Raw genomic sequence first — 22,866 nt, forward strand, 5'->3', positions numbered from 1 at the left:
CCGTGCATGTAATGGTCTCTTTTATTGCATGTTTAATTCTTTATCTCATCTTATCTTCTCTCTGGACCTCTGTCTTTCATTCCATTTCAGACAGTTTGGCTTTTATGCCAACATCTGTACATTTGCTTTGCATTGAAATTCCAAGAAGAACATCTTTGCTGCTGGTAGTCCCTCTTGCTCAGTAATTAAATCTGCACATTCCTGGGATGTGTGATGTGGGGCAATTTAACAACTTGAGGGTTTTTTTTTCTCCCCCAAACGAGGGCTTATTTGAAACTATAGAAATGAGTTAGGGTTCATTCTGTGGGCACTTCTCGGGCTTCTTTTCTTCTCATCATCCCCATTCTTACACAGCAGGTCTCTTCCCCTCATCTGGTTGAATCGTAGAGATTATTTCTTTCTCCAGAAGTGTAGTTAATACTTGAGTTCCACCACATCTGTATCCCATTCCTTTCAGTTTAGTCTTCTTCCCCATGTGCTTTCTCTGTACACATCACTGTCACTCCCTTTCCCCCCACCCCGTTTGTCTGTGTTAGGCTTACACGCAGTACTGAGCACTCACGACAAGGGTTCTCTCAAGCTTGGAACATTCAGCAAAAACATTTAAAAGTCTCAACATTGAGAAGACGCCGTGATATTGACTATGCAAGGTCTTGTCTGTGGTTTTAAAACAGAAGTTTACCAGATACATCAGTTAAAACAGAACTTACCAGATAAATCATTTAAAATATGTTTTGCTGCAGATAATAAAGTATGCAGTCTATGGTTGGTTAAGGAATAATGATTTAATTATCGCCCAAGTAAGTGACGTCTGTGTGGGTAGGTTGGCCCAGGTGCTGCAGTGGTGCTACAGACAGGACCTAGACTCTTTGTTTTCCTGTTCTGCCGTCCCCAGTGCATTGCCTTTTCCATTCAAGACTGTCACGTCATGGTAGAAAAATGGTTGTTGCAGCTCCAAGCATTGGTCCTTACACCTTTCGAGGTAGTGTAAAGAAGTGTGAAATATTTCTCAGAAGCTTCCTAGGGGAGTTCCCTTTGTCTTACTGGGCAGAACTGGGTCATCCTAAGCTTAGAGCAGGCACAGATATGGTATCACAGATATAGGAGAATTGGCCTAAAGCCCATCATTTTTCATTTCCTGGAAATGGGTACATAATCTGTCCAAGGAAATCAGGATTTTCTTTGCAAAGAAGAGGGGATAGAGCAACAAACTTGGCTCCTTTTGGGTGGGCAACATGTATGTTTACTTAACCAGGGAATGGACACCGTCAAATTAAAACATGTCCAATCCAAGGCCTGTGCACAATTGCACTCTAATTCTCAATGGAAGTAGTGAACGTCTAATGTCTCTTCATTTTAGATTCATGAAGTTCTGTGTATAAACATTATTATGTGTTCTTATAGAATACACTCTGTGTGTTACTTTACTGCTAGGCAGGTTACTCTTTGAACACAGTGACATCCCTATTTTGACATTTTGAGAATATATGATAACAGCTGTGGTATAACCAGCACTATGCTTTTGGTTGGGTTCTGTTTGCCACAGCACAAATCCAGAAGGCTGTAATCCACGGCCATGTCCCTTCTTGTTTCTCGTCATTTCCTTAGTGCCATCTGAGTCCCTGGAATATAGTGGATAGTCGAGACATATTTACTGAGTAAATGAACATCAGGCTTATGGGAGTGACATTTTGAACTCATGTTACTTGCTCATATATCACAATGCTGTATGCTGGGGTGAAAGTTAACATTTGAATCAAAGAATAGAGCGATTTTATTTGTTGGTTTACATCTCCTCATATAATAAAAAGGTTTTAGTTGCAGATAGTTTCATCAGATGTTTTTTTATAAGTCAGTAAACAGCTCCCTTCCGCTTCCATGGGCCCGCTTTAAGACCAGCTCGTTGCACAGTTAATGTCATTATGAAACACCAAAGGAAGGCACAGGTTTGGTGTTATTGGTGTGTGACACTACAGAGTCAAATGTCACCCTATGTCCCCTTCCTCCTGGATGGGGAAGTGGAAAAGGAGGGTGCTGAGAATAGCAGGGCGACAGTCAGTAGCGAAGGGAGTGGAGAGGAGTTGCATCCGAGCCCTGCTGTGCCTCCGTCTCTCCTTTCCTCCTCACCTGGCCAGGTAGTTAAGGGAAATGTTAATGGGAAGGGATGTAGCAAAGGAATATATTCCAGAATATTTATATTTTCCCAAAGGGAGCACAAGCAGTAAATAACTTGTTCTAGAAGAAAGTACATCAAACTGAAATGAATGTCAACTACACTTGAGCCTGTGCAAAGCTCTCTTTTCACTTAGCTTTTACCTAATGAAACTGGCCCTGAAAGATACGAACCAACTGAGAGAGGCGAGGGGACAAATCTGGTTTCCAGAGCATAAACATCGAATTGCCATTTGTACTGATTTTCAGATGCAGTTTAAAAATTAATCTGGAATGTTGAGGATGTGAGTATTATGAAAGCTTTTTATTGTAATCCTAGACAAAACTTTATTATGCCATAAAGAAGTCCAGGAGTCTTTAGCGAAAATTGTAGTTGACAGGAAAATAAAGTCGATTCCACTTAAAGCTAACAGGTATACTAGGTCAGGAGATCCTTATATGTGTCTTTTACTTGAGAGTGCATTTACAGCTCATGAAAGGAAGGAGATTGATATTCTAGAAGTTAACTTCCTTCTCTGGTGTTCACAAGACCTGGGTTAGCCAGGTGGAAGGATATGGAATTAAGCTTTTATTACTCTGCCTGGAGCATATGAGTTGTTGTAACCAGCCCAGGGATGAATGTGCAGTTTCCAGAGACAAGCTGACCTCTGCTGAGACCATACGTTTCCCTCCCTTATTTTTCTCATCTCAGCTAACTACTTAAATAAAAATACTCTCGAATGGTACTGTTTGTTGGAATCTCATTTCATTCATCTCTAGCCACTCTCAGTTGCTGGAAATTAATCGTGGTCATCATCACGTATTTATGGGAAGACTATGGGGTACATAGAAATGTTGATTCCTGGTTAGGAGCTTTTCAGCTGTGATCTTTATCCTCAAGGAAATTAGGATCTATTAGATTTATAAACGTAAATGTTTGGTTTTCAGTTTATAAACCCAGTGCTTTCCTCCTGGGGTTGGGGAGAGGAGAGTGGTGTAAACCGAGGTTGGATTCCTCACTGAGTCTGCAGAGTCTGGATACCCATAATAGAACCAAGGGGTAAAACTGACCATCCTTTCATGCTTTATAGGTCCCAGGAGCGTGTGCCCTTGGGCTCTTGAGGCTGGAGGGACTATCAGCACCTCACCTGGGCTCTAGCATGGTGCTGGGCAACATTCTGAAATAGGTCAGATCTGTTTGGAGTTCTTTTCTATCAACATTGCTGATGTTTCCTTCACCTGCTAGTAAGGCTTCCTCAGACTCACAAGTACTCAGCTGCCCTATGGTTATCCTACGCCCACGACACTAAGTCTGCCATTTTGGGAAAAAAGGGGGTAAATTAACCTCCTTACCCTGTAAGAAAAGAGTTCCATGTTCAAAAATTATCTTTTTTCCCATATTATCAAAATTCCAGTTCTCTTGGTACAGCTCAGTTCCTGTAGGGATTCAGGGAAAATCAAACTGGTGGCATCAATGCCACGCTGCTGTGTGAATTATTAAGTCTGTTTACCTACTCTGAAGATTCACTTTCTAAACAAGCATGTTTGTTGAATCGGACAAATTTCTAAGCAGGGTTCTTTGTATTATTTCAGACATTATAGCAAAAAAGAAAGGAAAAAAGCTTAAAATATTTCTGAAATGTTTTTAGGAAGACCACTCAAAAATATTTTTTATTAGCACTCTGGGTTATAAATAAGAATGGTCACATCCCAAAATGAGGGCACATACACAAGAAAACTACCAACAAGGTATACAGCCAGAGCTGGAAGGACAGCATGGAATATACTGTAGAAGCTCAGAGCAGAGCAAGCTGTCTTCCAACTGCTCAGCGACGGGAGGCCTCTGGACGAGTCTGAAATGACAGGGTTTGTGTAGACTTCCTCGTGGGCAATAGGGAGTCTGAGCCCAGAGAGTCATAGAAGCAAAAGTGCCACAAGGTAGTAAGGAGGAGCCTGTCCTCCCAGCAAGACCTTGTTTCTCAAGAGTCCTACCGTGGCGGGAGAGAGGATCGGAGATCAGCACCTGAGTACGCAGGACCTGTGTGCACTTGGTATACTTGAATTCTCTTCTCAGCCCTCAGAGAAAGCATGTTAGAGAGAACATGGAGGCTCAGCAAGGTCGAGTTGCCTGCCTGAAATCCATTGTTGGTAAATAGCGAGACAGAGATGGTCATCTTGATCTGCCTGGTTCTAGAACCTGCACATCTATTGTGGTCCAGCCTCTTGCCCACTCCACCCCTCACCCCCTCAACAGGGACGCAGCACCAGCAGTGATGAGGGTAGGATGAGGCACTCATAGCAGGTGTAATGCACATGGGTACATTGATTTGAACTCTGTGTAAATAATTGAGGAGACCAATTAACATTATTGTTTCACAAAAATAATGGCACAATTTAGCAAACCTAAAGGGAAGGCAAGTCATGGAACCCCTCCTTTTGAAACCATGGTGCAAATGACTTTTTTGGAACCATTTTTGAGTTCATTCAGAAACAAGTTGAGGTGTGTAGAATGACATTATTTTTTGATAATGTGTCTAGTTTTGTTTTTTTAATGCTTTTTCTGTAAAATGCAACAGAATTCAACTGTAAAACACCTTTGTTTATGAGGTAGCTCCCGTATTTCTGGTCGTTCCTGGAGCCCAGGGGCCTTGCCAAGGACTGGAGCTCCCCCTCATGTCTACCCCTTCAGTTACACGGGAGCCTTCATCTTTGGCCAGTTTACAGCAGTTTGTTCGTTTGTCCTTAGGGATGTGGCACGCTTTCTGTTTTGGGAGGACGTGGCCAGGGTTCTTTTGTTGAGGGAGGGAGGGCTCAGTGTGGGGTCACTACGGTGCCTCCACTTGGAGTGTGACCCAGGCTCACTCCGTTACCTCCGGCCTGAGTTTGCTGTGGCTCACGCCCCAGGCTCACGGGGCTCTCTGTGTCTGGCTCTTGGCTCATGAGCACTTCCACCCAAGAGGAGCCTGCAGAAAGCTGGAAGCTGCAGAAACCAAAATGAGTGTGAAAGCTCTAGGGAGAATTTTGTTGAGGAAGGAGATTGGAAGCCTGTGTTTAGTAATATGAAATTTGGGTGTTCTGTGTGGCTTTTCTTTTTGTAGGCTGTGTCTTTAATGTTATGGTTAGGAAGATTTCTTTGAACTTTTGTTGTTGGTAAGGATTTCTTAGTTAAAAATAACAACTTTAATGTACTTCCTAGCCCGTTTATATTGTTAAAGAACCAGTGTGATCCAGGCATGGGAATAGAGGGGTAGGACCCTGAATGCAGACTGAGCTCTAAGAGACAGTTAAAATCCAGTACTTCTCAGGATAGAATTGTGGTTTTTTTCCATAAGAAACTTCTTTCTTTATTTCTTGAACTTTGAATCCTGTCTTCTCGGAGATTCTGTACATCTTCCCATCACAGCCTTCAAAGAACCTTCTTATACCTCATAAACTGGACCACACAAAGGTTCAGAATAGAATTGTTCTAATTACTTATAGAAGGTGAGTATATACAATCATCTTGGCAGACCTGGTGGGCTGTGTACTATATTGAACAAACTAACTCATGGACAAATGTTGTAACAGTCATGATGGTATCAGCCTGTGAGGTTTTTTGCTTGTTTCTGGATCTCTCATATTCACATTCTAAGTGGTGACTTCTCCTCATTAAAGAGGTTTACAAACATCGTTATAATTGCTCCTGGCCATCCCCCATCTTGTTGTGTTTGGGGTTTGTTTGGAAAGAGTAAATGTAGTATTCTGATTGGACCTTCCTTTCTTTTTTTCTGGCATCTGAGAGTAAACTTCGTTATGTACAGATCATTTTGTGCATTATGAGTCACTTGCTGTTAGATTCATTTTTGGTGAAATTGAATTTGTCCTCTTGCCTCGCTGATGGGAATATGAGCTTACTGTGTTGGCCTCCTGCTCAAAGGGAACGGGGATGCTCGTGGCATAACTGGAGGGAATCCCTTTATATCCTTTTATACAGTCTCTGGGTGGAATTGTTGAAGGACAGAAGATTTTTCTCCAGCAGGAGAGAGTCGTTCCCCCCGATACAGAAATCTCACACTCCAGGTGCTTTGACACATCACTGACTGTTGGAGAGCATGGAGCCAGTGTTTACTGCTGGTTCTTGGGTGTTAAACAGCCCTCCACTGCTTTTATTGTACCATTAATTGCCCTTAATGCAGCTGCATTTCTAGTACGCTTGGCTAGGCTCTGAAAATTAAGTGGAGGGTACTTTGTTATAAAATTCACTGTAATGAGCTCTGGTGGGACAGGGTCTGTTAAGTTTGAAATTACCTCGGGCCATTTCTAAAGGACTTCTTAAAATATTTCACATCTATAGAAGTTTGTAACTAGATAAATAGCCACGGAGAGTGTTACACCAGCAGAGGGAAATCCACAGTGCTCCTCAGTGCATCTTTGACAAAGTATGAATGTTTTGAATATTTGAAAGTGGTGTTTGTTTTCCGCATTTCCCTCTGCCTCCCACATTCACTAAATTCCAACTTTTAGACTGGTATTACATCAGCTCAGCCTTTGGCTGATTTGCACCATGGTTTATATACACAGCCCTTTTTCTTTTTTGGTTTTTGTGTCGTTTTTTAATCCAAATTGTACACTGAACCGAAATAAATACAGGACCCCGGCTGGGTGTACACAAATTGGTTCAAGAAGGGATCGCACCTCCAAGAACAAGAACACTGAAGAGACAGCTGGAACTATTAGCCAATTAATGTTACAGCTACCAGCCAGGGCCTGAAACTGATTCCTGGTACCTGGCTAATGGATGCTTAAAATGACTCTAATTCCCCCAGTATTCTTGGGCTATGTGACTGACTGCTGTAATGCTTTGCGGCTAATAAAATTTCAGATTGACTAATTTACCAGGTAGCTTTACCAAAACATCCAAGTAATCCGTGCATACTTATTAGAGACAGGTCCAGAACATATTCCCTGAGGGCTGATTTGAAAAACCTTGTTGGGATCAGCCTCACTGAGCTTTAGATGCACTGGCACAAATCAGGTGGAGGATCTTCCATGGTTTTAGTGCAGCAATTTATCTGAGTTTTGTAGTTAAAGTTTGAGCATGAGGTAATTAGAGCCCTCCAAGCTTGAAATTCATGAACCTTATTCCCCCTTTAATAGACTCGATACAAGCTCACCAAGTTCGCTGTTTGACTGATATATATGGAGACTTTGTCCAAAGCCCCTGGTCAGAATGTAGTTTTAAAACATTCAAAATTGGCTTTCCCTCTCTTTTGAGCTCATACATGTGTAAACAGGAAAGACTGCCACATGCTCTTACTGAGGGTCAGTCAGCAGGCTGTCGTGCCCTTTGGAAATACCCGCTGGTCAGTATCCAAATACTCACAGCATTGCACATCACACCTGCTATCCAGATGGGTCTGACAACAAACACGACACGGCCAGTCGGGATAGAAGAATAGAGGGGAAGAATGCTGTGGGTGTGTTTGGTGTCTCCTGTTTATCCCCCGGCAAAGAGTGGAAGGTGACCTTTCTGCTGCCACCACTGTTGTAACGGGCACAGTGTACGCGCTTCTGCATTAGGCAGTCATAGCATAGTCGGGCTTCCCAATACCTACCATGTATACATATTTTTTAAAAGTTGAGAATAGAAGTGTAGATTTTAAAATATGGAACATACATGCAGGCATGTGTATGTACACACCCAGTGCAACCACCCCACGCTGCCTGTCTCCCTTGACGCTCGAAAAAGATAATTATGCTAAAAACCCACAATATAGAATCAAAGTTCAGCTGTAGTCTTAACAATTTTCAAATATGCAAAATATGTTATCTCCAGTAACCATCTTTATTACTCCTATTTGTGAGTAAGGCTGTGATATTGATTTACTCAATGAAATCTAGGGGGGGGTTGCTTTTATTTTGATTCCTGAACTTGCACATGATTCCTAGAATACACATCTTTGAAGGTGGGGGAACTGACATTTAGTGGACACCTCATATGTGTCAAGCAGAGGGCTAGGCCCTTTGCATACATTATCTCATTTAATCCATACACAATGGGCTGAAGTGAGTGGCGGTATATGTTCATCTTTCTGGTAACTGTATTTGCCTGAGATTTTTCTAACTGGCTCGAGGTCACACACAACCTAGGAAAGAACAGAAGAGTCCTATTTATAGAATGTCACCCGAGTGACTCTTTAATCCTCCTCATCAAAAGCAATTTGCCAGCACCCATTTCTCTTTTGCTACAGAGATTTTTTTTAAGTCCAGATTATATTAAAATGTATTTAGTCATTACTGTTTGCTAGGTATGCACTAGCAAGTTGTCCCAAACATTGGTCTTGAGCCCTTGCCACAGCTCTTTGCACAAGAGATTATTAACTTAGTCTACAGATGGGGAAACCAAGGCCAGGATGTCGAGTGTCTTATTCACCAGCCGGTAAGTGACAGAGCTGAGGCTAGAACTAAAAGCTTTCTGTCTCCAAGAATTATGCTCGTCATGCTAAACTACAGCTGCCTCCTCATCTTTTTAAGTAATCCTAAACATTCATAGACTAAGAGGGGGGAAATGTTGAGTACCACAAAGGACAGAGCTAGACCTGAAAGAGCGTCTTTCTAAAAAGTCTAGTTGGGAGATGGGGCGAGTCAGCTTCTGAAGACGACAGGGAGGGTTCATTGCTCTTACTCTCAGCTCTGGTTTAAATTATGAAAGAAAAAAGGAGGTGGCGGCAGTGCTGCCAACAAATAAAAGTAGAGTTGGCCCAAGAAAACAGAAGCACCCACAGAGTCCCTTCTAGGCTCTGAAAGCCCCTGAGTGAGCTGCCTTCCAGGGAAGCGAAGCAGAGAGAGGCCACAGGGAATGACTTGAAGGAGCCAAGGTGAGCACTCAGTATTTTCTTCTGAGTGTTGAGGATGAGGTTTGTTTAAACAATAGTTTTGAAATTCCAGGTGAAAAAAAATTGTCTTTCCTTCTGCCACAATGAAGAGGCAGCCTAACTAAGGGTGAGGCCACTGCTTCTATAAGAAATAGTTCTTGGGAAACAAGGCTTTGTTCTGTCCCACGCGGAGCAGTTCTTCGCTCCTTCCTTCACTGGCTTGATCAAAATTCATTAAAGAGTGCAGGAGGAGTATGAGGCTCTTCCTTCCCCTTTCAGTTGCCTTTTCCAACAAATAAAAAGCATTTTCATTTTCTCTGATTACTGAATATTCCTTTAGTTCACACCTGAGTATGTTCATAATCTGTTGCATTACTTGCCTCTGGGTATTTGACAGATCTTGGCTACAAGGAAAAAGTACTTATTGCTTTTGTGATCCAGGAGTTAAAGGGAATCCAAAAGCAATTCCAGGTGACTCCTCTATTGATGACATTTTAAAAGCCTTTGTTTTGGCAAGAGATACAAGGACAGAACCTGGGGGCCGAGAGAGAGAGAGCATCCTCACTGACAGGAGAGAGCATTGTCACTGACACAGGAAGTGAGGCACGGCACTGGAGCATGAGGTGAGGGGGAGCCTCAGAGCAGTGTCATACAAAAGTGGGGTCCTGCACATTTTATAGCATGTTGGCGTCTTTGTAAACCCATGTGTATGGAGTTTGATGTTTTCATGAAGTTGGCAGGAAAGTCACTCTAGCAGTAGAGACCAGGATCCTAGGAAAGAATGTTCAATTTCCCTGTTTACACAGTGGAGAAAACTAAGGAGGAGTGAGACTGAAATAATGAGCCTGCAGTACCAGCAGAATGAGGACTCCTCCCAGTAGAAGGGAGAGGATGGAGGTTTGAGGAGGACAGGATGGCTTGGTTTTAGGTGCATTTAGGCAGCTCTCCCTGTAGAAATAGACTTCTGAACATGGATTATAGATCATTTTGTTGTTTGACCATCAGCTTAGATGAACTCGTTCTGAAGATGAAGTCCTTGGCTGGATGGGCCGCTGCATCTGACAGCATCATTTTTGTAGATTCAGGTTATAATAAAACATTGAATTAAAAAATGTTACCTATTGCTCAGCTTTCCCTGAACTCTGGACAGTTGGGTACCTTCTTTTGAGGGTTTTCCATCTTTCTATATCTTGTGGCTGTTGCTTGCTTCTTTCTTTCAGGGTATAAACATCCTCAAATCACTTGTAAAAAATCTCTTCCCCTAGGCGTTTTCTACTTCTCTTTCTTACCAATCTTTCATCCCCTATTCTCCTTTCACCTCCAAATTTCTGGAAAAGGAACTCAAAGTATATAACTCTTGGTTTTCACCTCTCATTATTCCTTGTTGAGTAGTGCCCCTATCCAAGGTCTTCAGTACTCTCCCCTGCCATTGGATGTAGGTGGTAAGTCTCCTTCAAAGTTCTGCTTTTCCTGTTTGTAGGACACCATCACCTCTTTATCTACCTCCTACCCCTCTGGGTGTTCATTCTCAGGTTTTTGCTGGCTCCCCTTCCTCTCCATAAATGCAGATGTTCCCCAGGCCGGCCCCCAGCCGGCCCCCAGCCCTCCCCTCTTCCTGCCCTCCCGTGGCTTCGATGCCCACCCATTTGACTTGCAGCCAAGTCTTCATCTCTTCCACACCTCCACCCAGAGCCTCAGGTCTACTGGACCTCTCATCTCATCTCGATGGGCCTGTCCTAAAGACACCTCCAGTTCAGGGTCCTACCTTCTCATTAACGCCTTCTTCCCTTGTCAGTGTCCTGTTACAGGGGATGATTGAACTGTCTTCACTGCTTGCTAACCTAAACAACTGGAATTCATACTTGACGCTTCTGTTTCCTTCAATAGTCAATCACAAAGCTCTCAATCCTACCTCCTAAACACCTTCAGAATCAAACTCCTCTCTGCAGTCTTTCTAACTTACTAGGATTAACGCATCATCTTCTTGCCTAGACTATGCCATAGCCACATTTTTATCTTTCCTCCGAACACAGTTCTACCCTGTGCACCTCTGCCCTGTTGACATAACACACTCTTGTGCTCAGGCCCCTCACCTACTGACTCTTCAGATGGACCCCGATTCCTGTGTGTAAACTAGAAACTCCTTTGCAGTGTCCATGAGGCCACTTGTAACTCAGCCTTATAGATGTTCCCTGAAACTGCTTTCCCTGCACGTGCAGGGAGCTCCTGGGTCCAGCTGGCTTGGAGCTGTCACGTACACTCTTCTCTCCACCTCAGCCGCTCTGCTCGCCCCCACCAACCCCTGGCTTGTTTGCCTGGAAACTTTCTACTCATTTCTAGTCCGCATACCCTCTTCTCTTTTGCCTCTTTGAATTTCACTGGAGTTAGAGGCTCCCTTTTCCTGAGACCCTCCGAGCAAACCACTGTTTTACTACAATCTGTATTTCCTTCTCCCCAGTCTCCAGGTTCCTTGAGGATACTGGCCCACCGCCATCTCCTGAACCTGAAAGCTTGTCCTGTCTCAGGGCCTTTACGTTTTCTCTTGCCTTCACCTGGACATCCCATTACCCCTTCACCTTATTCATATCTCTTATCAGATATATCATTGGAGAGGTCTTCCTTGATTTTCCTATCTTGTGCAGAAATTCCTTGCCCCTCTGCATTTATTCTTTGTCACACTACTTGCCATACTTAGCTGTGTGTGTGCTGTTGTCGCTTGGGATCCCCACTGGAGTGTCGGCTCCCTGCAGGCGTGTTTGTCTGCTGTGTTCACTCTTCCAGTGCTAGAAGAGTGTCTGGCACTTAGTAGGCCAGCAGTGGCTGGTGAGAAGAACAGTTTATATTCTTTCAACTAGCAGAATACTGGGCAGAGAGTAAACACTCAGCAAAGGCTGATTAAAAGAGTAAACATGGAGTATGCGTTTGGCCATGATTAAATAAATTCCCATGGCTGAACCTGCTAAACTGAAGAGACCAGTGGCTTCCTGGAAAAGGGAAGCAAGACAGCTGGAAGACAAATAAAAATGACTGGCTAGTGGCAAAGTCCGTTCTCATCAGAATGCTGGTTCAGTTATTCAGTTCAGATTTTTGGCAAGTGGTGCAGATTCTTTTTCAGAAAACGTTGATTGATTGCACAGTTGTACCCACTTCATTTGCAAACCTTCATTATCTCTTTTTCCTTTCCTCCCTCTGTCTGCATTTAGAAGGGGAGGAGCAGTGTATAATTCTACAAAGCAATTTTTGTGAATAAACCAACTAACTGGCTGCTGCTTTTCAGTCTCAGAGTCCCACACAGAATACAAGTGTCTGCTTTAGTTGAGTATTCTCTGACTGAATCTCCTTGCATTCATTCATTTGGGTCTTCATTTGATTACTTATTCATTCAAGGAATCATTTGTTCAGCCCCACTAAGTGTCAGGCTGGTACAGGTTATGTGTGGATGCCTGGCTCTTGTCTGAAGCACGAGTTCTTGACATGAGGTCTATGGATGGGCATCAGAGGCTCTCTGGAATTTTTGTAATTGTACACACAAAGTTTTGTGTTTGAATACCATCTTAGGGAGAGTTTGTTAAAACAGCCTTGTTAATCAAAGAAACCTGTAAAGAACCTCTGACAAAGAGAGACTTGAGCTGAGCCTTGAATCTAAATAATAGGTCTTCAAATTAAGTTCCATCTCCTTGATATGTTTCATGGTGGTGATGAGCGTGAAAGTATATGCTTGCGGGTATTCTTATTTCTAGGTCTGACAGTCATTGTCTACCTGTTTACTGATCTCTAAACTCCAAATTGTGCTCATTTTTCTTATTTAGTTTCTGATTTTTGCGTAAGTCATAGCCTCTGGAGGGCCCCATGAGGCAGACGGCCATGGTGGTGCAGACCTTGATCGGCTAACACGAGGGAGACCTAGTTCTTGCTCAGTTACTGTTGATAATTGTGTGGACTTTTGTTCATATGAAATCAGAGAAGATGGTGGGGTTGTAAGAGGTGATTTTGGTTTCCAGTGGCAGTGACTCTGTATGTGTACCTAATCAAGTTATGTTGGAAGCACTCAGCCTCTTAAAACGAATGCCAATTACTGCTAGAATAGGACCTGAGTGAATCCTTGAAGAGAAAATTCAGTGGGCAGTTGCTGACACTCAGTGAATTGCTGGCTCTGTGCCCAAGTATGTGTGAAATGTTTGCACTGGTTTGAGACCCTGATTGCCGTTGGCCTGCTGGGTTTGTGGTGACACTGTAGATTTGATATCATGCCACAAAAAAGACAGAAACTAGAGACAACATACAGAGAAACAAAATATTCCTAATATTTTAGGAAGTGATTCCTAAATATTCCTGCGATTTAGGAAAAATAGTCCTAGTATTTCTGTTAAAATTGGGATAAAGATAGTGATTGAGAAAAGTCATCTTTGGCTCAGCCTCTGCTTTTCATAACAAGAAGGAGAGAGCTCACGTGTGCTGAGCGCCTCCCATGGGCTGGAACTCTTGAGTGTTGATTTATTCACAAATATTTATTGTGCACCTTCTGTGTTCTGGACCCTATCCTAACTGCTAGGGTTTCATTCAGCTTCTGAAGGGAACAATGCAGTGCGAAAGAGAGGGAACATGCAGATAAATTCTAGGAGGAGAATTAAAGCCAGGCAGGGGATGTCACGTGTCTTCACAACAGCTCCCCTTGACAGAATGAGACATGGAGGTCCACAGAGCCTAATTTGTCCTTGACCACCCAGCTAATAGAGATAAATGGAGGATTTAAAACTCGGTCGGCCTGGTTCCAGGACCCAAAGCCTTTGCTCTGTGTGCAGCCGTCTCCCAGGGATGTGACTCCTCCCTGTGGATTCTGCAAGCAGAGGGCAGGGAGCACCTTGAGAAGGAGTCGGAGGGCGTACCGTAAGGGACAGAGTCACGGCTGCCCCTTCAGCACTCCGAGGAGACATGACCATCCTGTTTGGTGACCGGGTTGCCTCAAACAGCACTGAGCTGGCTGCTGTGATGGTGTCAGTGTGCACTTCAAGAACCTTGAGGCAGGCAGTGGTGTTTCATCATCCGGAGGTCAAATGGTGAAGTTCAGGCTTTCAGACAGAGCTGAGCGGACCTTGATTCTCGTAGGTGTGATCATATGACTGTTAACGTTATAGTGTTGAGCCCCGAGGAGGTGAGTGGTATTGGGGGACCCAGTCCTGGAAGTGTCGGTAGGGGTGTGACCATCCATTGTCGTTTCAGCTTAAGGGAACGCTGGCTGGAGCGGGTCAGGTGACGAGCCTGGAACCTTGCCGGGGAGCTGTGGTAATGTGCAGTTGTTCCTGCCTCCATGTCTGACCAGCGGATCCCGGGGTCTTCACTGTCAATGTGACCCCACCCTCCGGACCACAGTTCCAGCAGCGCTCCTATTCTCAAGCCTTTGCTGCCTCCCCTCTCCCTTCCCCCAACCTGAATTGAAAGTTGAGTTGCGCATTTGTTGCGTTTTATGTACTTGCTTAGGTGCCAGTCTTCCCACTGGACTCTGATCACCTGGCGGGTCAGGATGGTGCCTTTTCCTGGGTATGTCCCCTGAGAAAGTGCCTGGCAACAAGGAGAGGCTCAGGCCATACCTTGCATGGGTGCTTGTAGCTTTCTTCTACTGACATATAAAGAAAACTTCCAGAAATGGAAATAGGAGCCTGGCTTACGTCTCCAGTTCCTAGATCAGTAAGGTTATTATCTTCCACTTTATAAGTGCTCACTAAATTTTGGATAAATGTATGTACTACCATACTCTGAGTTGGCTGAGCTCTGGAAGTTCATCAGGGTGACTTTTCCGGAGCAGGTGCTATTATAAGCATAGCATCCTTTGGGCTGACTCCCCACTGTTTCATGGAACTATTTATGTTGGCTGCTTTTGTTAGAAAGTCACTAAACAGATTGCCAAGCATTGATGTGGCCCAAGCGTAAGCTAGCAAACAGGAAGATAGGGATATGACTGAATATATGAATGAAGGAACAGGAGAGGGAAGGAGGAAAGGGCTAACGACATTGCCTTCTTTCCGCCTCGGAAACACAGGATCCAGTGTTTCTTAGTTCCCTGTTGTATCAGTGGCCTAGGAAAGCCCGGAGGATGGATGGAGTATTAGACTGGAAGTAATAGAGTTTGCCTGGCTAACCTCAACATTCGTGGCAGATGCTACAAATGTCATAACATGAAGCTTTGGGATCAGACTTGAAAAGAAAAAAATCAAGCTAACAGATGTGGGCTTCTTCCTTTAACCAGCAAGTGCCAGCTGACACCAGGCTGATTCAGTGATAATCTCCACTCCCTTCCTCCGGGGCAGAAGCATGCCACCAGCAGTCCGTGTGCTGCTGGGGTCAGGACGGGTGACGGCCTGACGACAGCACTCAGCTGAAAGGCTTTTAAGACCGTTTGCAGAATGAAAGTCTAATAACCCTTTTCTCGCTCGGCCCCTGCTGAGGGAGCATACCAAATCTAACCCCCATTAAAAATTTAAGCTTCTCAAAATCATTTTTTAGCATATTAGTGGAGGAGGTCATTTCTACCAATTAAAGGACAAGTATTCAACTTTGCACAGTCAGTACTGCCTTCCCATCCCAAATCTGATGTGTCCTCTCTAGTTTTCCCTTTGACAGCTGTGGTCAGAGGGCACACGATGTCCTTCTGAGAATGGTGCCCTGAATTCAGGAGAACACGTGGTAGTCCACATGCACAGAGTAGTTGATTTGCAGAGGAAGGTGATCATTGGAAGAAGAGGAACAAGACAAGAAGCTCTGAACTTGGGCTTGCAGATGGTCCTTAGGAGATACAGCACCTTCCTGCATCAGCACGTGTTCAGGCTCTGAGCCCAGGCTGCTGCCTGCACGGCCGCCTCTCCGTGGCCTCCTGGACCCTTCTGCCACACAGGACAGCCTTGCCCAGTGGTCTCTGTGTTACTCATCTTTGTGTTCCAGGTACCAGCGGTGTACCTGCCACGGAGTGAGGCTCGATGCATGTTTGCTGCTGTAGCCCTGAAGCCAGAGTAAATAGTTGGTATCTTCTTGCCGAGTTCACATTAGATAAAAATCACGACCCTCTGCCACTCAGAGATTCTCCCCTTCTCCATTCTTCATTCTCAAGTCACTGTATGTATAACTGCCTCCCTCTTAAAACTTCTCCAGATTGAGAGGGAATGCAATTCACATGAGATCCCACATCCCTGCTGGGAACCTCAAGACAGGAATTAGTTGCGATCTATTTCTTTACCTTTTATTTATTTTGTAAAGAAAACGAGGAAATTCCCATGTCCTTCACTGTGTAAAGGGAATTAAAGAGTTAACTTTAAACTTAGCATCCAGAGGCAATTCCTGGAGCATTAATGTGTTGAAGCCAAGAAGTACATTCAGAAAAGACTTGGAGTTGTGGATGGACTTCAAATTCTTTAAAAGTGCCTGCTTTTTATGTACATTGATACTGAAGTGATTAAGAAAGTAAAATTGGAATGATTCTTACCTACCATTTTCAGAAAGTCCTGTTTGGATTTGTAGCAAATACTTTGAGGTATCAAGAAAGTAAAGCGTGTCATCTAGTAGTCCAGTCCTGCCCTTACACCTGCATGCATCTTTTCAGGATCCCCCTCATGTGCCCCACTCCCCAGCCCTGAGCCCAGGCTGTGGGTCATGCCTGCCTGTTCCTGAGGTTTCTGTCCTCAGAGGTGTTGACTGTCAGGGCTTGATCATTGCCTCAGGTGCTGCCACTCCAAGCAGCAGCTTAACCCATTGCCTGAAGAATTTCATTATCGAGACGAAGTTGGGGTTCTCTCATGAAGAATGTCAAGCACCTGATACGCAGCCCACATAAGGTATAGTAGCTCCCCTAGCAAGTTCCAGATTGTCATGGAAAGGCTCTTTTCCTCTTTCCCCAGCTACAGATGACGAAAGGTCGGCTTTGGTAACTCTCACTGCCTTCAGTGGAAAATGAAGGCAGGCTGGCAAAACAACTCATTAAAATGGACATTTTGTACTAAAAAGTTCCTGTAATTTGTACAGAAACATGGTCAAGACTTACCACAGTAATGCTTGGGTGCTATTTTACTTTTAGACACATTTGCTGTGTTGATGTAGAAAATTGTAAAGAAAAGTTTTCAAACATGTATGGATACCATATAGTTCTTCAGAGGATAAGTGCATGATAAACATCTCCTTGACTCAGCAGATCTGTTGAGTATTTTATCTTTTCCCCTTAGTTTGTACCAGTTGGAGCCATACAGATGGGCTTTTTGGGAGAAAAACTGACATGGTTTCTTTTTCTTAAGTTCAGCAATTAATTTGTAAATATTAATACTTTGACAGTCATATCATCCTTACTGCTTTTCCCTAATGTTTTTAATCCATATGTAAATTGTGGGAGAAATTTAAATGTGTTGCATCAAAGAATTTTTGACTCAGCATAAGACTTGTTAGAGTTTCAGTTATTTTATTGGATTAAATAGGCCTATGTTGTCTAAATTGGTAATATAATGTGTTCATGGATTCTGGGACGTGAATTATGAAGATATATTTTTGATTATTAAAATATTCTAAATATGAATTTAAAAATAAACCCAAACTGTACTACTTTTGAATACAGGAGGTTTTCTTTCTCATATTTAACATTCATCTAACATTCAAATGCTGGGTTAACAACCCTTGTCCCTATTTCTCTTCTCTGGTTATCAGTTATCCTGTATTTTAAGTGGCAAGAAACTAATCTTTGTGAAAATACATTGAAAAAGCATTGGTTTTATTTGTTTTTAGATATTTGCATCATGCACTGTCTGGAAAGTCCATGTGTTGTGCTTTTGACAACACATGCAGTTACAGTGCCGCTGTATGGGTTAAGCTGGTACCTACCGCTGGTTATTTCAGCGTCTCATCTTCATCCCAACCTGAAATGCTCCCAGTGTCTAAAGCATGCATGGAAGTGAGGAGTTTGGTATTGAAAAGATACAAACTGTGAATGTGGGCAGTGGACAGAGCTGTGAGGATCAGTGTCAGAATGAAGATTTGGTTCCACATTCAATGAAAGCATATAGATGTTTATTTTTTACAGGGAAGCGTACACACACACACACACACACAAATACATACCTCATAAACTTCTGAGGCTCCTGGGAAAACCCTCCCTGGCTTCGTTTGCCCTGCAGTGAGGGAGACTAATTGAGATTCTTCAAGGGAAATCCCTTTTCTTTTCTTGGGTAGCCATGGAAAGACTCGTTAAGCATTCTGTGCTCCATTCTTTCCCAGACCCTGACTTTGCTCGCCCAAGTGCCAAAGCCCAGGGAGTGCTGTCCGGATGCCCCTGAGCGTCCTCCCCCTGGGCTCAGTGTGGGAACGGAGCCTTGCCCCTGGGATGATGGTCTCAGAGGGTGGCCATAAAGCTTGCCTTTTTACTGGGTTGATGATTCACCTTTGAAATACCACCTGCAGAACTGTAAGGCTGCGTTCACCTATCCCGCCCTTCTGCTTCCCATGGAGGGAGAGCTGGGTGAGAAAATAGGTCTAAAATGGTCCTCTCCATCTGCCACGGACAGCTTTTCCCTACCAAAACAATCCCTTGGAAACCCTGCCTCCCAATGTCGTCCTCATCTTTACTTTTGAGTATCTTTTTTGAGTGATCCCTTAAATAAGGAGCCTCTTTCTCTCTCCCTGCCTGTGGTCGACCTTCCCATTGTGAACTGCGCTGGGAGGAGCCGGGGCAGCTCCGCCTTCTCTGGAAAGCGGGGTGGGGAGGGTTAGAAGGAAAAGGGCAGTGCCGGACACAAGGCTAGTGGGGCTCGTGACTCTTCCCTCTTTCATTATGTGTGTCCACTGAGCTGTCCTGTTTCTGTTGTGTGATGGGTTCTTCTGTGGCAAGCTGACCTTTTGGCTGAATAGGTCAAACTCCCTCTGAGCAATAATCCTCAGCCTTCCTGGCGTTTGTGCGTCCCCGAAGGTGACGGGCTCTGGTTAAGAGTGTGACTGGGAGTGTGTGGTATATTTCCCCAAAGAGGGATTGTCTTTTACTGCACTTAATTAATTCTCGAAGACTGCCTCACAAGGTTATGCACAAGAGTCTAGATTAGAGCATTTTTGCCGACATTGTTGAGGGACTATAAACTGATTTTTCAGATAAATGTTTCAGATTGTGGTTTTCTTCTGGGTCTCCCATTTTAATGAGAGAAAGGCCAAATGCACAATCCTAATGATGCATCAGATCATTTAGATTTGAGACAATCAGGATTTCTTTAGCTGATTTTTCAAAATCTTTCTCCATATATATCTCCTCCTTTTAAAGTCTCTTAAAACTCTTGGTGTTTTATTTTTCACCCTTGCAAAACATGAGATAATGGTGTTGGCAATTATATGTGGGGCCTAGGTTTGCTGTAAATGGCTTAAAATTTTCTCTTGGAATGTTATTTAGATTTTATAACACTAGTTACCTCTCAGTAGCTAGCAATTTTCAGCATCAAATAGGTAGCCAGTAAATGCTGAATCGAATTTGAAGTTGAATTACTGTATTACTATGGTTTGATTATTTTTTCTTTTAACAGTTTGTATGAGCTGTTGTTCACTTACACAACTCTCATGTCTCACTGTCAGTGACTTAGAAACATAATCTTCACAGATAGGGAATTACATGTTCCATTTATTTAGCAATGTTCTGTGCATTTTTTGGTTAATTTAGTTAGTGTTCTTTAAATTTCAAAAAGCAGTGTTTTTTCATTCAACAAACAAGTAAACGAAATGTCAGTAAATCAGACGAAACATTGACCTATTCAGAAATAGTAAGTATGTGTTGTGTGTGGGCTACCAAATGGTTTTAGGAAATGTCAACTTCCAAAACACAAAAATCGGGGCGTGCTTCGTAAGTAATGCTTTGCTTTCCTAAGAATGATGGAGCCCATTGAGGAAAGGCCTCTAGTTTTTCATTAAGCATTAGTGATGTTCTATAAACACAATGAGGATTAACATAGAGGAGCAAAATGACTGTATCCGCATTTTTCCTGAGTTATCAGATTATTGTCTAAGTACTCAACATGCCAAATGTGATAGGGTGAAAAGTAGAAGATACAAAGTACACATTTAACGTCCATTCAGTTCCCAGTAAGGCTGCAGTCAGAGTTGGGCTTCTACCCGGGGCACAGTGGGCTCCTGTTTAACATATTTATGTTGGCTGTAAAATTAGGAGCTGCCATTACAGCCCCACATCACCTGCATAAGTGCAAAACATATAAATCAAGAGAAGTTCCAGTGCCGTAAAAATGCCATTGACTAGAATAGCTTGAAACCACTCACAAGACGCTCGTGTGATGCTAGCATGGACTAGCAGACAGTCAGGTTTCTAGAGGATTTGAAGAACAAAGAAGGACTATGTAGGTAGGACTCAGGGATATCAGACCTGGTGAAGGCACGTGGGATCCCGAGGCTGCCTAATCCGATTTTTAAATAAAATCCCCAGTTGTTTATGCATTTGCACCATTAACTTAAAGAGCAACTGAACCCTAAGTGAGGAAAGGTAAGAAAAGAAAGGCCATCGATGGCCATCCAGCCCTGAGTAGCCCCTGCCACACCCCCACTGTGGTCATCTGTTTCCATGCTTCTTGTCAGAGTTGTTGCTGGAGCACCCCTCTTGGACCGTCTAGTAAATAAATGTGCTTCTTACATTACCTGTGATGCTTTAAGGTCCTTTTTATATGTTGGTGGCTGTTGCTCTCCTGGCCCCTTCTTAATGCATTCTTTGTGGAATAGTCTGTGTTCTGTAAATCAGTCCATTTCTTCTGTGAAGTACAGTGGTTTAATTTGAGCTTTATAATTGGAAGTACTGAAATGCCCCCAAATTATGAACTATTAATAAGGAGCTTTCTGGATCCTAATTACTGCCTCAGAAACAGAGTGGACATTTTTGAAGTTTTTCAGTCCCCCCCTTCTCCCCATCAAAAGCTTCCCTCCCCTCAACAATCTTTAAAAAAAAAAAAAAAGACTGCAGATTTTATTCATGTGGGATCATTCACACCAAGCTACCATAATGTGCAATTAACACTCTAGAAACTGAAAACAGTATTCAGTAAGACAGCTGCATTATCAAAAATGCCAAAGGAGTTTTGAAGGGAGTAATGTGCATGTTAGAATAGGAAATTAATCAGAAATGCACACACACACAGAGAACTGTCTTCACTAGATCTTAATATTAAAATTTTAAAATCTTATGTCTATACTCACAGTGATGATTAATCTTAGGATAGAAAACTGATTTTTCTATTTTAGGATTATTAGTTCTGTGTTTTGCTTCTGAAGCAAATGAAGAAGTTGGACTAGAGATCATTAAGATTCCTTCCAGCTGGAATATTCTTTGATAATAATCACCCTTCAATTATATTTTATAAATTTTCTCATTGAAAAAAACACCCCTTTTATTTCCTCTTGCCAGTAATAATGATACTTAGCACTCATGCTATTTTTCAAAGTGCCTTTCAGACGTGGCAGACACTAACTCACAATTGCAGGGGCAAACTGCCTACTTTTGCACAGCACAATAATCATAAGTGCATTTATATTATAATCCCTACTAAGCTATGGATCCAACTAACTGGCTTAGTAACTGAGACGAGGCAGAATTATCCCAGCAGTATTTTGCTGGAATTGTCTTGTCAACTAGCCGAAAGTGTTTTGAGAGGCGAGAAAGGAGGGGATTTTGATTTTATTTTCAATGTGTAGTGTCTAGGTTTGAGGAAATAGATGTTTGTCATAAAATTTTTAAGAAAAGCAGGAAGACATAAGGAGTTTGATAGAAATATGGAAAAGTTCTGAATGTTTTCTTGCACAAGTTACGGTAAAGCAGATTTTTGTTTGGGAACTTTTTTAAAAAAGGAAAATACCCAAAACAGATTTAAAAGCAAATTGTGACCCCATGCAAAAAAAAAAAAATGGTAATGAGAAGACTGTCAATTCTGGATCCCACAAATATCAGGCATTAAGCTCATAACACCATGCATGTTAAGGGGTGAGGGGTTCTTTGGATGTTTGTGCCTGTGGGCAACACATGTAGCATAGGCCAGGAAGAAGAAGGTTGACTATAAGTTAGTAGGAGAACAGAGAAGTATTCAGACAAGAAAACAGTCACTGACCTGACAAGGCACATGCTGGGCAGGCATCCAGTGGGGCTTCCTGTAGGTCCTGTAGGAACAGCTACACATGAATGTTCAGTAAATACGAAATCCAGCCACCCTGAGACGCTTAACACTAGTGCAAACAGTTGTTAATGAGAATCTCTTAGCCAACATGTTGTGCTTATTAAATTATGATAAAGTTATTAGAACATTAAAAAAAAATTCCTGTTTGCTTTTTTTGTAGCCTAGAGGATGTGAAACATTGAGGTTTCTCTGAGAGGAAAGGCAGTGTGTGTATACTTTAAAAATAACAATACCTAAATTTGAAGAAAAACAGTTGAGAAATTTATTTTAAAGGAATGTGAACATTCATATGTTTTTGCTCCATTGTAGGAAAAAGTTCAAAAAGAAAAACAAATTTAAATCTGAATATGATACTCTGAATTGAAAATTCAGTCTAGGCTCTGATTTTGCTCAGGCAGCTCAGAACCAAGGTTACCACTGGGTTGTGTTTCTCTCAGATTTCTTTGATACAGTAGCTAGCTGGTGATTCAATTACAGAGAAATGAAGCTGTAAGTGTGAATCAGAGCTCCAACTTAATTTCTTTTCTTTCTTTCCTTTCTTTTTTTTTTTTTTTTTAAGTTATAGGTGCACAACGAAGGAGAAGCCCCAGCGCACTGGCCATTGAAGTATTTGAAGCACATTTGGGAAGTCACATTTTGCAGGTAACTTCAAAAGAAAAAGAAGCTCACTTATAGTTTACTAAGAAAAA

The 22,866-nt window shown here is 42.7% G+C and overlaps 1 protein-coding gene across 6 annotated transcripts in view; it reads left to right on the forward strand.

Annotated features, from left to right (window-relative positions):
* The window catches only part of NPAS3 (neuronal PAS domain protein 3), a 798,065-nt gene that overhangs the window by 360,118 nt on the left and 415,081 nt on the right, over positions 1 to 22,866 (forward strand). For 5 of the 6 annotated variants that reach the window (XM_072962906.1, XM_072962907.1, XM_072962908.1 and 2 more), the window contains one exon: positions 22,743 to 22,819. In XM_072962906.1, the coding sequence (XP_072819007.1) occupies positions 22,743 to 22,819 (77 nt within the window). Of the gene's footprint in view, positions 1 to 22,736; positions 22,820 to 22,866 lie in introns of all 6 variants that reach the window. The other variant, XM_072962911.1, reaches the window with a different exon arrangement.

Source organism: Vicugna pacos, chromosome 6, assembly GCF_048564905.1.
Source record: "Vicugna pacos chromosome 6, VicPac4, whole genome shotgun sequence".
Taxonomy (NCBI): domain Eukaryota; kingdom Metazoa; phylum Chordata; class Mammalia; order Artiodactyla; family Camelidae; genus Vicugna; species Vicugna pacos.